Genomic DNA, 17440 nt, shown 5'->3' on the forward strand with positions numbered 1-17440 from the left:
AATTGCTTAAAAAGGAATTCTTTTATTTGAAAAGAGTCCCGATCGAGAACGAGCGTCCCGTGAAATACTATGTTGAGCGTTAGGCTCAGCCTAGTGGTAATCTTGTAATTTAAATTAAGTTATTATCCCTTATACTTATAAATTGGTAGCGTTCGGTCTTACACTGAGCGTTCGTCCTAATTAGCACTCGGTCTTATACCAAGCGTTCGCTCTAAATAATTATTGGTCTTATATCTAGCGTTCGTCCTAAGAAGTGTTCGGCCTTATACTGAACGCTCGTCCATACCTTTGATTTCAGAACGTACGTAAATAGCGTTCGTCTCAAATTTTCAGTAAATGAATATTCGCTTTCGGTCATTGACTGACAGTCGATCCTGTTAAACAAATTATTCTCAGTATAACTAAATAATCGTCTTTTTGTATCTTTATCCATTTGAATTTGGTCTAAAGTCTATGAACCTAAATTATTCTGAACATTGATGTTATATCTCTAAGAGTCGGTTCATTCAACTGATTCCAGTAGTAGTCACGTTCGTCATGTAAGTACGTATTGATTTCTTCGGTTTGACAACGAGCCTTCTAAATCCATTCTTTAGCGTTCGTCTTCGTTCTTCAGAAGTATGAACGTTTGTTATTTTATACTTTTAAAACTAAAGATAGAGATGATGATAAATTATAAGATGTTTAAGTGCGAACTCTATATTGAATGATTATACGATTATGGAATTTGAACGAGCGTTCCAGGGAGGAACGACTCTTATATATATTGAATATTAAATTTGGTAAAGTATGACTGTGGATAAGTTAAGACTCGCTGTCCATCCTGATGTTCCGTGAGTACTATCTTCATGTAGAGGAAGTATGTCATGTGTGGGAACGGCAGGAGGTCCTTAGTCCATAAGTTAACATGGGCGACGTAAGAACGAACTGACCTCGAGTGACAACTGTTTGGTGTATCCCAGTTACTACATCACTCGGGTGCAAGGACGCTTGTAACTACACAGATTCATACAGTCCGGACGGTCAGTCTAGAATATATATATATATATATTTCGGATGATGTTATACGTTGAGTTATGTGCTTGTATGAATTGAAATATTAGTGTATATGTTGATGTATGAATTAAATTACTTAAGCTTACCCTTTCGTTTTCCTTATGTTGTCGGTGTGTATTTGTACGTTCGTCCTGTCATTGCAATGATCATCCGTGTGGATGTGAGCAGATGAAGGTGCGTCACTTGAGGAGGTGCTAGAAGAAGAAAATTTGGAAGACGCAAATCTGGTGGAAGTGGAAGTTAAAGCCGAGCCTTAGAGCGCTCGCGTGTTTTCTTTTGTTGTCTGTTAGTTTTATTTTTGGACGTTCGGTCATAGTTTTGTAAGACCGTTCGTCTCTAAACTCCTATTTCTGTTGCGTTCGTTTATTTCTGTAATTTAAGCCGTTCGGCTTTCTGACCCTCGTTAGTAATGTAAAGACTGCACTGTTTTACTGTTTTAATGTAATTAATTCTGATTATGGTAATTACTGTATTTTGGGATGTTACACCTATTAAGAAGAAAAAGAATATTAAAAATAATAAGACTATTTATACTATTATTTTATAAAAAATCATAAATATAATTTTTATTGATAAATATTTTTTAAAATAAAATTATTTCATTACCACTGTTTTTATATTTTATTTATCAATAATAAAAAAAGAGTTTTAATGTTTGAAAGTTTTAGCTTTTAAAGTCTAAAAAATACCTTTATAATGACAAAATTCGACGTACTTAGGACATGAAATAATATCTAACATCAACTAACATCGAATTTTATCATTGTCCGATTTTAAAAAATAAAATAAAGAAATAAGTAAGAAATTTTTTTTATATACATTTAACAACAAAATAAGTATAAACAAATAAAAAGTAAAAAATAATAAATGACTAAAAATATAACTTTTTTAAGATATTTGTTAACAATATAAAATGTGCTAGTGTTTTTTTCATGTATTATAACGGCTTTTTTGTTTTCTTATATTATAATAGATTTTTTAATTTAAAAAATTTAAGAAAAAAAGTTGAAAAAGAAAACAAAAAGATAAGGAATATGCCGCGGATTAAAGTCAAGGTCCCCCAAAACCAATGATCATAAATCTTTTCTCACTAATTATTGTGATATTTCAGTGTCATCACTCTTCATTTCTTTTTCTCCCTTTTGTTTTTCTGTTCATCTCTATCCTTTTTATATACTTTTCTCTCTTCAAAACTGTAAAGAAATCAGAAAAATCCAGCCAATCACCTTTTTTTTCTTTAATAAGTCAATAACGCAAATTATCCACATCATATTCCCCTTTCCTCTCTGTGATTTTTCCATGCACTGATTTTCCCGGAAAATGAAAATTTCTCCTTAGATTTTCCCGAAAAATGAAATTTTCTCTTTAGATTTTCCCGAATTCGAAGTCCGTGGGACAAAAAAAAAATCCAAAATTTTCATGGCCCTTCTAATCCACTCCCCGGAAATATCTGTTGCTCTCCAAATTGCTCCAAACCCTAACCCTAGGCTGAGCAAAGTCCACAGCTTCAAACCCCATACAAAGAGCACATGGATTGGGTCAGCGCGCGGGGTGAGAATTTCTTGCAAAGTGAAAGATTGTGCAGTTCTGGATTTGGGTTTGGATGAGAACGTGAATTCGTACGGTCAATTTTCGGTTCCTGTGAAGCCAGAGTCGAAGCAGAGCAAAGAGAAAGAAGAAGAGAAGCAGAATTACCATGTTAATGTGGGATATGCTATTCGAACTTTGAGGGAGGATTTCCCTGATCTCTTCAACAGGGAACTTAGCTTTGACATCTACAGGTTCGGGTTTTGTTGCCTTTTTTTTTTTTCTGCGATGGTTGTTGAGTATAGATGAGCATAGAAGGACAGTGTAAAATTAATGATGCTTTTTGTGATGGTTTTTGTTGAAGGTTCATGATTTCCCCCACTTACATACTCGGGCTATTGTTCAATTATTAGATTCATATACATATAGTAGTTGAAACTATCTCTAGAATTATAAATTAATTAGAATGCACTAACTTTATATTAATCATAAAACTATAGACTTCTTTTATAATAATTTAAAGAATTTAATTAGAATGTACTGATGGTCTCAAGAATTTTATATTATCCATCAAATCACATATTGACATAAAGTTTGTTGGGTATAATATTTTTTTTTTGAAAGTCATTCTTTGGATGATCTATGATTTGTTTGTAGGGTAACTGATTGTATGAAAATTAACCTCTCACTTTAAAAGTTATATTTAGGATGACTTCTTATTGGTTAATAATATAAAAATCTATACAGAACTTAAACTGTTTAGTTTATGTGGTATGACTTCTATCAAGTCAGAGCACATTGTCTTTATGTAGTTTAAGTTGTATGACACTTCTAAATTGTCATGTGATGTCCATCATTAACGTAAGGTTGGATGGATGATTAAGATTTACTGCCCTCAGTTATCACAATAAGTTACTGCTCTTTCACTGTATGCCTTAGAGTTCTCTATCTTAATCTTTAAGGTTAGGTATCGTAGAGGCTTGGGGGACTGATTGCGTGTTTTTATTGTTGTACTTCTGCTCTTGATTATCAAAATCAATGCTGCTAAAATGTCTTATTTTTGGTACATTGAGCTTGGTGTTTGGTTAAAGTCTGTTGGAGTTGTACTTGGTTAATACTACTAACTACTCATGTCACTTTATGCTATTCCAAAGGTAGTTGCACTTGTTTAAACAACTCTCAATTGAAGTCCTTAGCTTTATTAAAGTAATCAAGAAGAACAAGAAGAGACCCGTAATCTTTTATTCAATCAATTAACTAGAGGGAAACTTCCATTGTGATCCCCTTTTTTCTACTTTATATTCTACAAGGGTTGGCTACTTCATATGATCCATCAGTAGAATTATCAGGGGATTTCTCAACCATGAATAATGCCTATTATACGTGTTCAATATTTTTTCATAGACATTTGAACACAAACAGAATCAGTAAGTGGTTGTGACTTGCTTGGTCTTTTTTCACTGCCTAATAGGTCGAACTAGGGTTACGCATATTTTAGCATTCTATATTTGGAAGGTTGAAGTAGAGGCAAAAGGTTCTTCTCGAGGGTCTTTGTCTTTGTCTTTGTTTTGACCACTTTTTTTTTTTTCTTTCTAACAATCCTTGAACATGGCCCTAAACCTCTTTCCACTGCCTGCAGTATATATGAAATCAAATGTGATTTTTCAGTAATGTGTATATCAGAGGGTCCTATATGAGAAGTCTACAAAAATTTATTATTTGTTCTGTTATGCTAAATATGCAGACTAAAATGTCCCCTCTTTTTCAGGGATGATATTGTGTTTAAGGATCCAATGAATACGTTCATTGGAATTGAGAATTACAAATCTATCTTCTGGGGACTACGATTCCATGGCAGGATATTTTTCAAAGCTTTGTGGGTTGACATAATTAGTGTATGGCAGCCTGTTGAGAACGTCATCATGGTTCGCTGGACTGTTCATGGTATCCCACGAGTTCTATGGGAAAGCCGTGGTAGGTTTGATGGAACCTCTGAGTATAAACTTGACAGGCAGGGCAAGATTTTTGAACACAGGGTTGACAACATTGCTACCAATTCACCTCCTCGGTTCAAAGTGTTTAGTGTAGCAGAGTTAATTCAATCTATTGGCTGCCCCTCAACTGCAAGACCTACCTATTTTGAAACATCTTCACATCCCGAGAGAACGTAATGTTGCTCAGGTTCTTCAAAAGTTTTGATGTAAATTGTGCATATTATGTGGTAAACAAAACATGGAGTTAGATATTATTATCTTGCTTGTCACATAAAGCTGTGAGAAAAAGGTACTTTGCCATTGATTTGGTCTCATGGTGCTCAATACTGGTGATAGCCGTTATAGGGTCATTGTTATTTGTAACAAGTTGAGTTTTAAAATCCCTGTATATAATGCAATTGCTACTTATGTCTAATGGCTAACTTCATCTGTAGATCCACATAAGCAATTTGTGTACTGATGCTGTATTCATATTCATTTTCATCCTTGTTTCTTACATCTTTTTCCGCTTAAATTGAATTAAATATCAGAAATTGAATTTAAGCTCTTGTTCTTAACTTGTACATGGCAAAAGCCCAAATGGTGATTAATCTGGCACAAATTCACGGGATTGGAATCTCTTTTGGGGCATTGCTCACCTGAAATACTATTTAAATTTCCAAATTCTGGCTTTCATTTTTATTTACTGAAGAAGAATCAACAGAATGTAGCACAATTTTAATTTATTTTAAAAAGTTAACATACCGAACAAATTGCTGTGTTATTTCTAACTTAATCACATCCCATATGCCAATGAAAATAATTAGTTTACTTGGACTTTAAAAAAAATTATGACTTATAAAATTTACTTTTTATTCTTTATTAATACAAAACACCACTACTTATAATATTTAATATGATAAATAAGAAAAGAAAAATATAGAATTGTATGGAAATTATAAAATGATTTATAAAAATATCAATAATCTTCCTAATATACTTTTTTTTATGATTTTTAAAATTTTCTTAAGGCACTAATTATAATTAGCAAGACTCATCTATCTTCTCACTTTGGTTGGGAGTTCCAAATAGTAACTTAGGGGTGGTAATAGGATTACACTATTCTTAGGCCAGGAAAAGCCTACACCAATGAATGAATGATTGTCTCTGTCTCTCGGTTACATTCTCAATAGCTGCTACTATCTTCTTCAACCATGGCTACCAATTCGATTTCCTCATCCTCCTTTCGATTTCTCACTACCAGAATCCCTCACTCCCTCTTCCGCAGAACCCCAACTCTCCTTCCTCCTCTAACAAAACCCCTCTTCTCTAAATCCATCACCTTCCAGAGACTTCCATCATCATCTCCACCGTCATCATCATCATCACCGTCGCCGTCTTCCACATCCCTTCAACCCATCGAAGACCTCCCTCCGAAGCTCCAAGAAATCGTTCACCTTTTCCAATCCGTCCCCGAACCCAAGGCCAAATACGAACAGCTCCTCTTCTATGGCAAAAACCTCAAACCCCTCGAACCCCACTTCAAAACCAACGACAACAAGGTCCAAGGTTGCGTCTCCCAGGTCTGGGTCCGAGCCTACCTGGACACCAACGGCCACGTCGTCTACGAAGCCGACTCCGACTCCGTCCTCACCAAAGGCCTCGCCGCGTTGCTCGTTCAGGGCCTCTCGGGTCGACCCGTCAGTGAAATCATTCGGGTCACACCCGATTTCGTCACGCTGTTAGGGTTACAGCAGAGCCTAACCCCATCAAGGAACAACGGGTTCTTGAACATGCTTAAATTGATGCAGAGAAAGGCGTTTATGCTGTACGTGGAAGCTGAAAAGGGTGGTGAGTTCACTGAAATGAAGTCACCCGAGATGAATTCTGATAGCGTTGTTGAGAATTCTTCAAGGGGTGGAGAAAGTTCTGAACTTGGTGAGGGTGATGTTGGTTTGGATTCTGAGGGTGGTGTGGAATTGGGAGGGAGGGGGAAGAGAATAAGGGAGAAGTTGCAGAAGGAGCTTGAGCCTGTTGAGTTGGAGGTTGAGGATGTGTCTTATCAGCATGCGGGGCATGCTGGGGTTAGAGGGAGTGATGGAGAAACGCATTTCAATGTTAGAGTTGTGTCTAAGGAGTTTGAAGGGAAGAGTTTGGTTAAGAGGCATAGGCTTATTTATGGCCTTCTGCAAGAGGAGTTGGAGACTGGACTCCATGCCTTGTCGATCGAGGCCAAGACACCGGCTGAAGTTGAAGGATGAGAGTTCATCAGGCTGCAATTTTATGAGTTTGGAAAGGTATGAGTTTTATCTGTTGAACCAAAATGGTGCTCTGTATTTGTCAGAAGGGTAATTTCTGTTTGTTGAAATATACCCTGATGAATGAAATTGTATGGATTTAGATTTGTTGAAGCTGAGGCTTCATTCCAATAATGTAACAATTGTCATTTATAAACAGATGGATGACAATATGGCTTCTAGGCACAATTTGGGTAACTGCTATGTTGTATTCATTCACCATTTTGTTTTCTGACCGAAGGCTGATTGTATCATTATGAGTAGCAGTTCTCATTCTAGAATAGAGGATAATGTTTTGTCACAACACATGGTTTCCCATTATGCTGTTATCAGTTGCAAATTTATAATTGGAAACAAAAATGAGATCATTAAATCACTATTTCGAGGCATTTAGACCCTTTGTGTGTATGCGCATGATATAGTAAGACTTCATAAATTTCATTTGATAAAATATCATTTTTTCCACATTGTTCAGGGCACAACTATAATTCTTGTAGTTTGAAGCTCTTAATTTTATGCTCTTCATACCCCTTGGATGAATGGATAGTATGTAGTATTTTTGCCTCGGTTAGTTCTTTTTTTAACATTTGGAAATGCATTTTTCTTTCATTTTAGAATGAGTTGCTTAACTCTGGCTGATCAATATTGTTTGTATCTTGTGCTAGTGAGAAAATAAAATTAGATTGTTATGCTATTTGTGACTTGACATATAAGTGTTAGAATTGAGTAGCATAATGTTTATTTTGGATTAAACTAGGAGGGGTGAATTTGGTTTATTAATAAGAAATGTACTTTTAAGAAGTTTTTCCAAAAGATCAGAGTTTAATTAAAATCATTTCCTTTATAATATCACGAACAGGAAAAGACACAAGATACTTTATACTACATAAGGTACTTTATACTGGTTTATCTAATTGTTAATCTCTCTAAAGAATGATTAATTTAAACACTACAATAAACCAATCTCACAATTACAAAAGAAAGAGTTTAAGGTTTAGAAAATACTTCTTTAAAACACAAGATACATTCTTTAAATCACACAAAGAATTAACCATTTCATGAGTCAGAAACAGTTTCTCTTTGCAACAATAACAATTCTCCATCACCAAACCAAATAACTTACTCGGTGAAAGTTATCCTTCTATTCATATTAAGATTTTCAAAATCTCTTTTCACATATAAAGAGAGTTTCTCTAGCACTCATAATTCTAAACCTCTAATCATCTAAATGAAAAGTTATTTCAAAATTAGGTTTTACAAAATATATATAGACTATCTCTTTTGAAAATTAAGTTAAGAGTCTGAATAATCAAGTCACAATTATGACTGATAATCAATCTGAAAAACATGGTTTTATCTAGATAATCGATTATTATTGACTATCAAACTTCACAGTACTTTTAACTCTTAACCTTCTAACTTTAGTATCTTAAATGTACAAATTACATGACTTGAAGGTTAACTTTGTAAGTCTTTAACACAACTCTTAGATCCAAACATTTAAATTTTCATATAACTCTTTGAATACAAGCTTTCTTTAACTCTATCATAAGTACTTGATATTTGTAATATATTTCGTAGACATTAGAATAATTACTGGTATTTATAGAAATTGATTTATTAAATTCTTTCTTGATATAGGAAGAATGATATTTGTAATATATTCCATAAACATTCGAATAATTTCTGGTATTTATAGAAATTGATTCATTAAATTATGTCTGATCTAGGAAGAATTTATTGTAATTATAAAAATGAAGAAACAATTATCCATAGGATCATAGTTATAAAACGTTGGTCTGACCCACAAAAGTTTGGTTAATGATCCACATTTATTTTAGTATATATATGTGTGTGTAAGGTGTGTGACTTTTGAACTTAATTTACAGAGTAGTATTATTATTTTTTATGAATTTGTGTTGTTATCTATAGCTTTATTTTGAATTTAGTTATTTTACCATAATGATATTTTGAAATTTAAACAATAAAATCTCATTATCTTGAATTCTGTCTTAAACAATAAAATCTCATTATTCGAAACTTTATCTGTTATGACTGAAGAAAGTAAATTGAGGTTAGATTTATCAAATGAGGGGTGATAGAAATAGGTTAGATATATATATTATATTTTCAGTGTAGCTTAAGTCAGTCAATGATCCAACCGGCAGATGATGGATCATTGATTGAGTTATTGGACCAGTTTAGGACATTAAGGTTTCAATTGTGTAAAAGTTTATCTCTTGAAAAACAAAATAAAAAGGTAGAGTAAATGTCATTTGCTGGACTGAATTTTTCACCAATTTGGTCAGAGTTTCAGCTAGCCATTTGTCTCTGTTATGCTTCTTCCAAAGAGAAGAATTTGGCTTTTATTGCTAGTAAAAATACATAGAACTTGACTTTCTACGTACTTCCAGGCTTTCTCTGTTTTCATACTTTCTCTGAATTGCTCTAGGCTTCAACGTACATTACCTGTCAGACGTAGACATGAATCACTTAGTGAAATCCATTTCTAAAACAATGAAGAACCTGATGATTTCGGTTAAACTTTTCCTAGATTTGCTAGTGATATCAGAAGGTGATTTATTTCCTCCGGTAGAAAAAATAAATAAAAAACGAAGTGGATTTTTTTTACACAAAACACACGATTTATTTTAAGAAAAATATAAGATTAATTTTAAAGACAAATATAAAATATAGCCGAGGGTTCAAGACGCACCAAAATTGAAGAAAATTTGGGCATCCTACGATTCGGCGAATAACTATGCGAAGGGAATAGAATTTGATTGTTAGAGAGGCCTCAACAAGAGTAATCGCCCCCCTGCTGGGACCTTCGCATTCCTTATACTAACAAAAACATAATAATGTAAGAAAATCATCATCAGAAGTGGATCCAATCGAAATACGGGAACACTTTCGGAGTTGAGATGAGATCTGGATTCAATCTCCGAAGGCAAACTTGAATAAAAACGCACCGACTTAAAGCGTTTCCTCCATAGGAACCTTCGATTCCATTCTCAATGCAAATATACGAATTCTTTAATAAAAGAAAAGAAAAAAACACAAATAAAGCGCCGGGATGATGCTCAGTGAATACGAACCACAAGGGCGAAACGTATCATATTGCGGAACGACCCACAATCGATGATTATTTCCCTGTTTCTCTTCATTGCATCGTATTTGCTAAGCGAAACGAATTGAAAAGATGACAAATCAACCGAAAACCAGAATTCCAGAGAACATTGATGATGAATAGATTGCGGCGTCTGCAACCCTAAATTTTGCTCCCAATAACAGTCACAGTTCCATTGTAGCTTATTTTATAGAGAGCGTTTTGGTCCGAAACCCAAACCCTCAGTGCCATACTTTTCAAATTTATTTTATTTTTCATTTTAATTCCTAAAATATATTGGGCTGGTTTTGCTTGGTCCAGTAAGGGTTCTGTTTCACGTAGCAGCGGTGAGTGAGAATTAGGTCATCACTCAAATATTTAACACCCCTAAATTTTTCTCAAATTATATTTACTCTCGTGTATTTTTGAGTGTTAATATCTTTCTCTATAAATCAACATCATACTTTTTCTCTCTCTATATATAAAAATTAAAGTTATCAGCAAATTTAATTTAGAGTTGTAAATGTTTATAAGATTTTACGATATAAATATAAGTATATAACTTATTACTAAAGGTTTTAAAAATAAACCAAGTTTACAAAATAAAATATCTAAAAATATATAAATAGATTTTTTTTTATGTGCTAGTTCAAACTTGGTAAAATTTTAATTTGTGATAATTAATATTAAAAGGAAGAATTACTTATCTTGGATATTAGATGTTGAAATATATTTATATGTAACGAGTCTTTGTGATGCTATTAAAAAAAGAAATAAAGCATTTAAACAACTAATTTGTTTATGTAACAACAATATTGTAAAAAGGGATTTCATAAATCTTTTGAATTTATTTTATGTCATCTTGTGACTAAACAAAACAATAAGTTTTTGATGAAAAAATCATGAAACCCGTATCAGTTGTTTCTCTCCATTCCCATGAGTGGATGTAGTAATATTTTTTGTTCATATTTTCATGGTCATAGTAGTGTAGTGGTCTTGGTCATTATTGAAGGTTTTAAAAATAAACCAAGTTTACAAAATTAGATATCTAAAAATATATAAATATAACTTTTCTTTATATGCTAGTTCAAACTTGGTAAAATTTTAATTTGTTAACATTAATATTACGAGGAAGAATTACTTATCTTGGATATTAGATGTTGAAATACATTTATATGTAATGAGTCCTTGTCATGCCATTAAAGAAAGAAATAAAGCATTTGAATAACTAATTTGTTTATGTACCAACAATATTGCGAAAAGAGATTTCACATATCTTTTGAATTTATTTCATGTCATATTGTGGCTAAACAAAACAATAAGTTTTTGATGAAAAAATCATGAAATCTGTCCCATTGGTTTCGCTCCATTCCCATAAGTGGATGTGGTAATATCTTTGATTCATATTTTCATGGTCATAGTAGTGTAGTGGTTTTGGTCGTGGTCATGTTAATGATAATGGTTATGGACATTGTCATAAAGAAAAATTCAAAAGAGACATTTTATCATTAGAAGGGGAACAATAATGTGAAAAGAAAGAAGAAAAATGTGAAAATAATAACAAATAAGATGAAAATATAAGTTATTATTACGGTGGTAAATGTATGCCATTTTAGTCGTACTTCTTGTACACCAAAGTATCTTAAAAAATAATGAGAAGAACATGGAAACACACTTTGCTTATGAAGATGGTAATTTTGATTATGATCATATGGATCTTACTCATCTTGATATTGTTGCTTTCTTTGGTAAACCATATGGAAGCATTGATTATCTCAATTGATGGTGGGAGTGTTAAGAGATATATAATTTTTTTTCCTTTTATAAAATGATAGAAGAAGTTTCCATGTAATGAAGTTTTTAATTTATTTTCATATGCCTAATGTTGTTATCATGTATATGTATAAGGCTCAATTTATTTTCTTTTGTATTATAGAATGTATGTCACTACAAAATTCTGGAATTTTACCAGGGGTGTTTTTTGACATTTCTGGCGATTTTAACCCCTGATAAATACCTTTCCCGCGGTTGGGAAAACCATTGGGAAAAGCACCGTCACAAATATTTTTCGGCGGTTTTGTGTGTAACCGTTGTTACTAGCGGAGGTTTTGTGAAAACCGCCGCTATTTGCGGGGGTTTTGTGAAAACCACCGCTATTTGCAGGGATTTTTATAAAAACTGCCGGTAATTTCTGAGATTCAGCAAAATCGCTGGTACTTGTGAGGATTCCCCAAAATCGCCGGTAATTACTGAATTTCCGTAGTTGGGGTTTCCAGAATTGCCGGTAATGTAAATAATTTAATCTTTTTTATTATTCAAATGAATTTAATGATTATAAAAAATGTTTTAATAATAAACTAGAATCTGAAACCAAAATTAAATGTTATTATATAAAATAAAGAGTAAATGTTAGAAATACAATTAATTGTTCAACTTAAAAAATAACATGTTCAATCTTAAAAATTAAAATAAACATTTTCTAAATTACAATCATCAATTTGTTGTTCTTCATTGTCTTCACTACCTTCATCATTTAGTACACTTTATCATTTGGTATACATTTTTATTCATATACCTACAATATAAAATAATAGTTAGTTGTTAATATATTAATGGTATGCATTAGTTTTATTAAGACAAAGTGATCAATATATGTTCCATTCCTAAGTAAAGTAACTTTATTCAAATGAGAAAAATATCATAAAATATCTATATCAGTGAGAAAATACTTTAACGTATATATATCAATGAGAAAAAAATTTCTAATGGTTAATATATTAATGTTAGAAAGTTTCATTTCATGTTTACCAACAACTTTCCTCGTGTCATTTCATGATAGAAATACAATGTAAAGGAAATCATAAATTAAATGAAGATTACAGTCAGAACATTCTATTAATGAATTTCACTCCTCGTACACTCAATTGAAGATTTAGAAAAATATTTTACTGAAGAAAGAAGTCAGGACATTGGTTTTGAAAAAACATTGTGAATATTTTATGATTGACAATAGGAAAACATACTTCTATTACATATAAACTACAAAGGTGAAAAAGGAAAAAGCAAAGTCTGAACATGAAATTATATCCAAATAACAAGTATTAAAAGATGGTACATAGTTTAAATTTGGTCCTCTAAATTTAACAAGAAAAAGAAATGGAAACATAAAAAGAAATCAGTAACTACAAAAAGAAGTCTCCAAAGCCAGTTAGAATTTTCAATTAATATAACTTCTGCCATTCAACTTCAGGACCATATCAGAGTAAAGAAAGACATACACTGAAATAGTCCAATGCTTTTAAATTTACCTGACAGAATACGAATGAGTTGAAAATAAGTGTATTCAATGTCATATCAGAATCCGGGCCATGAAGATGAAATGTTGCTTTTGCTCTGGTTTGTAGGAACCATATTACGACAAATTGATATATAGATTGTCCCAAGATATTCCTCCACATCACATTACTGTTGAAGTTTCCTTTCCTACCAACAATTTAGTTTTAAGTTCCACATCACACTGTACCATGATAATTTAGTTTTAAGTTCCAGAATATATGGATGCAAAAGTTTTTTTTTTTGTTTTAAAATATGAAGAATAAGAAAACGAAAGATTTTATCCTGCTTCACAAAACACTTAAATGCGTCTTTTAATTTTCTTCTTGTTAACCATTATTGATCACACATTTACTATAAACCTCACCTAAAGTGCAATTTATATCTTACTAGCAATCCAACTATTTATTAAGATGGCATAAACAACTCTAAAGCATGAGGAAAAATATAACTCCACTCGTCTAGCAATTAATTTATTTTAATAATTGAGAACAAATAATTAAGTAGGGATAATGACATATATGTAAAACTACTAATAAGAATAAGAGATCATTGATGGAAAAGCATGAGACAAATGGTGGTGTCCATTGATACTAGGATTGTTGTTTGACAAGTCACTGAATGATAATCACAAAACAAGAAACGTCTTTAGGAATACCAAACTGGAAATATAAACTGAAATTATGCATGAGATACAAGTATAAAACAAAAGAGTTCATGTGTATTACAGAAAATTGAGTTGGGTCATGTTAGTCAGAGACTTTGGGCATTCACTAACAAGAGTGTTATTACTGAGCCTCCTGAAACAATTTTGGGAAAATTTTAGCATTAAACATTAGAGATTGATACTAAAAATGGATTCATCTCAAGATATCATGAAAGCAACGTGAAAAATAGTTAATAGTAGTACATAAAAGTAACATGCCTTATGTGCCTGTTCTTCCTCTAGCTTTGCCACACGAATTTTCTCTATTGATGCCTTTATGTTTGTTCTCATATGTTCCAACGCTTAAAGTAAACATGGCATGAAAAAAATGAAGCAACGTTATTTCATATTTCACTAATTAAAACTATGAGGAAAAACTATTATTCATGCAAAAGGAAACAATGACACTCTTCAGCAAAGGAAAATTGATACACAAAAACCTGCTTTCTTTGGTCTAGATGTAAGTTTCATCTCCAATCCCAGACTTGCAAGCTGACGCTTGATAATGCTAATTCTTACCATTATCTAAGCATTATTTTAGTAGCAAAATCAACTCTTCTTTAGCTTATTACTTGCTTAAATCCTCTCTTTTATTTAGTTTTAGTATTTATCTATATTTTGAGCTACATTAAGTAAATAATACTCTAATCCCTTGTTTTTTGATCTATTTCGATGTTAGGAAGATCCTCCATTACATTGAAGAGCCTCGGTGATCCGAGAAGTCATTGATTTAAAAGTCATTTTTGCTTAAGCGAGAATAATTTAGCTTAAGCGAGAATAATTTAGCTTAAGCGAGAATTTGGGCAGTATATATACTCACGAGGTAGAAAGAAAAAGGGTCTTTGGTTCTTTGGAGGCGCGATTTCACGTCTGGAGCTCATGGAGGGCGCAAGGAGCTTGTGGGAACATCTCCTCCTCTTCCTTTGGGTCTCCTTCTTCTTCCATCTTCCATGTTTGTAAGCTTTAGGGTTCTCCATGGAGAACCAGATTCATCTTGTTAGGGTTAGATGTAGCCTATGAACTCTTGTGTAATGAATGATTGTTTCGTATTTATAAATGTCTTTTCTATCTATTACTAGTATTCTTGTTTCCGATCTTAAAGCTTGCATGTAATGGGGACGTTCATGACTTGATTTTGGGGTTTCATTGAGCCAGGGATGGGATATGAAATCTTGAACTGAAACAAGAGTCCTTGTGGGTCATTGAGCCAGGGGTGGGATATGATTCACATGTTGTCTTAGATCCTAGTTCTTAATGCGGGTTTGCTTGTTAGATTGTCCAAGGGATTGGAGTTTGATAAGGAAAACCTAGGCTATTTCACCTAAGGGATTAGGGCTAGAGTATTTTAGTGGATTGACTTTAGTAAATTGATAGAGAGGAGATGAAATTGGTTATACACAAGAGTGCATTGGTGAAAACTAACCTTAACAATGTCATTTCATACCATTTCTAGTATTTTCCATTTCCAAGTGCCTTAAATACCAAAGTCCAACCTTGTAATTACTTGTGAATTTATCTTTTTGCACATATTCTTAAATGATGAGTTATTCTTGAGTCTATATGAGTTGTTAATCGCACAATTTTCTAGTATTACGAGTCTCTTGAGAAAACGATACCTGGTCTTACCACAGTTTATTACTTGAACGATTTGGTGCACTTGCCAAAGAGGCTAACAACGCTCCACATCACGAATTTTAGAATAGTTTTCCTCAATGTATCTGAAAACATGTTTAAAAATGAAAAAGAGAGAATTCAGTGGTTATAAAACATAGAACGGCTTCTAATAGGATATATAGCCAATCTCATAATACTGTCACTTTAGTATGATGTTGTGCATTCAAGAGATTTTTAAGTATAATTCAACGCACTTAAGTATAAAATTCAATATGTTGTACGAGAAAACTAATTATATTGATGTATATTATAGGATTAAAGTGACAATAAATAGTTAAGTTTGGAGAACAAAATAACAAAGGATTACCAAAATCCAAAAATGAAATTACGGTGAGGAAACAAATTAAGGGCGTCAAAAAATTCATGGTGGAAGAAAAGGCAGATTACATGTTTCATAACAATAGTTATAATAACCATTACAAGTTTAAAATGCTTCAAAATCATTCTAATAACAGCAGCCACAACCACAACCTAGAAAAGCAATAACTGTAAATGAAAGATAAAGATAGTTTGCCTTCAGAAGGATGCTCAAATCCCGAGTCCACAATAGCCCAAAGTAGCTCTGGTTTCAGAAGAAAGTCTCTGAATCCTGAAATGTGAATTCCAACATAGCCCCTGCAAGAGAAATTTAAAAAAAAGGAAGATTAATACCTAAAATAAAGGCAATCGTAGATTTATTATGCCTTAACTTAAGAAAATCGTACACTTACTTCTTGGTAGCTTCGTCGTTGACTTTAGATCCGACGGAGTCGGGAGCCTTGTCTTCTTCCTCCTTGTAGTCAATAAGCTCTTCTTCATATGCTTTGTCCTTGGTTTCTCCCATTATCTGCGAATCACGAAGTTAATTAAGTCAAAACTTGAAACAAAATATTATGAAAATCGAGTGGATAAATTGAGCTAGGGTTTTAGAAAAGGGAAATAACCGAGAGATGAAGGATCGAAAGGAAGGTTGGAAGGTTGGGTGTTAGGGTTAGAGATAGGATTGACAAAGAGACTGCAAAGTAAATTGTTAGATGAAAAAGAATTTAGGAAAAAGAAACTAAGAGAGCGAAACCTCCACGAAACAGTGCCGGTGAGGTCAAAGATGTGATGGTTGGCCTTCTCTATTGGTTACAGAGTCGTGAAAGAGAAGAAGATCAAACAACTCTTTTTTGGAGAAGATGAAGAGACAAAGGGAAGAAGGTCAGATAGAAAATATAAGCGGGAAAAATGAGGGATGGAAAATATAAGCGGCAAAAATACTTTTAATTTATTTGGGGTTTTTAATAAAGCTGCTGGAATTTTCTAAGGGTTTTTAAAACCGCAAAAAATGAACCCCAGTTACATCACATTATTTTTGTAGTGTGTGTGAACTGAGTGTATGACGAACATTTATTATTATATAAATCTTCTGTAGTAATTGTTATAGAAATGTGAAGAGAGATAATCAAATAACAATATTATACATTATACATATACTACAAATGACTATATTTTAAGTTAATATACTTATTATGGGTAAGAATGTGAAGTAGGATTTTGATTTTGTTATACTATACACATACGAAGGTTCAAAGATTTTCGGAGATCACGTTTTATACTTAATTTTATTTGATATTATATGATAATATACGACTTGCAGAGTTGATTAATTTTGGGTGGTACGTGTAACAATTCTAGGTTATATGTATGATCACAACAATAATGTTATATAGACTAATAAATTGTATTTTTCTGATAGTGCAACAACTCATACAATTTGAGTAATAATCGTTTTTCTCTTATT

At 32.6% G+C, this 17440-nt stretch overlaps 2 protein-coding genes, 1 long non-coding RNA gene and 1 other non-coding gene across 4 annotated transcripts; 2 read left to right on the top strand and 2 right to left on the bottom strand.

The window, feature by feature from the left end:
* Positions 1 to 2184: 2184 nt before the first annotated feature.
* On the top strand, positions 2185 to 5060 carry LOC108346327 (uncharacterized). The gene is made up of 2 exons (XM_017585383.2): positions 2185 to 2837; positions 4352 to 5060. The coding sequence occupies exons 1-2, from the start codon at positions 2476 to 2478 to the stop codon at positions 4752 to 4754; spliced, it is 765 nt and encodes a 254-aa protein (XP_017440872.1). The 5' UTR covers positions 2185 to 2475; the 3' UTR covers positions 4755 to 5060.
* Positions 5061 to 5627: 567 nt separating this feature from the next.
* On the top strand, positions 5628 to 7231 carry LOC108346886 (sufE-like protein 1, chloroplastic/mitochondrial). Its single transcript, XM_017585947.2, has one exon. The coding sequence runs from the start codon at positions 5771 to 5773 to the stop codon at positions 6815 to 6817; it is 1047 nt and encodes a 348-aa protein (XP_017441436.1). The 5' UTR covers positions 5628 to 5770; the 3' UTR covers positions 6818 to 7231.
* Positions 7232 to 9106: 1875 nt separating this feature from the next.
* On the bottom strand, positions 9107 to 10206 carry LOC128194033 (uncharacterized). The gene is made up of 2 exons (XR_008245329.1): positions 9570 to 10206; positions 9107 to 9322 (listed from the first exon to the last, which is right to left on the bottom strand). It is a non-coding gene; the product is annotated as an uncharacterized LOC128194033 (long non-coding RNA).
* Positions 9541 to 9689, bottom strand: LOC128194178 (small nucleolar RNA snoR145). The gene has a single exon (XR_008245492.1). It is a non-coding gene; the product is annotated as a small nucleolar RNA snoR145 (small nucleolar RNA).
* Positions 10207 to 17440: the final 7234 nt, after the last annotated feature.

Source organism: Vigna angularis, chromosome 9, assembly GCF_016808095.1.
Source record: "Vigna angularis cultivar LongXiaoDou No.4 chromosome 9, ASM1680809v1, whole genome shotgun sequence".
Lineage (NCBI taxonomy): Eukaryota > Viridiplantae > Streptophyta > Magnoliopsida > Fabales > Fabaceae > Vigna > Vigna angularis.

Coding starts and splice junctions, on each gene's coding strand:
- LOC108346327 (XM_017585383.2), top strand. CDS start 2,476: ATGGCCCTTCTAATCCACTCCCCGGAAATATCTGTTGCTCTCCAAATT. Junction 2,838..4,351: donor CTTAGCTTTGACATCTACAG/GTTCGGGTTTTG, acceptor CCTCTTTTTCAG/GGATGATATTGTGTTTAAGG.
- LOC108346886 (XM_017585947.2), top strand. CDS start 5,771: ATGGCTACCAATTCGATTTCCTCATCCTCCTTTCGATTTCTCACTACC.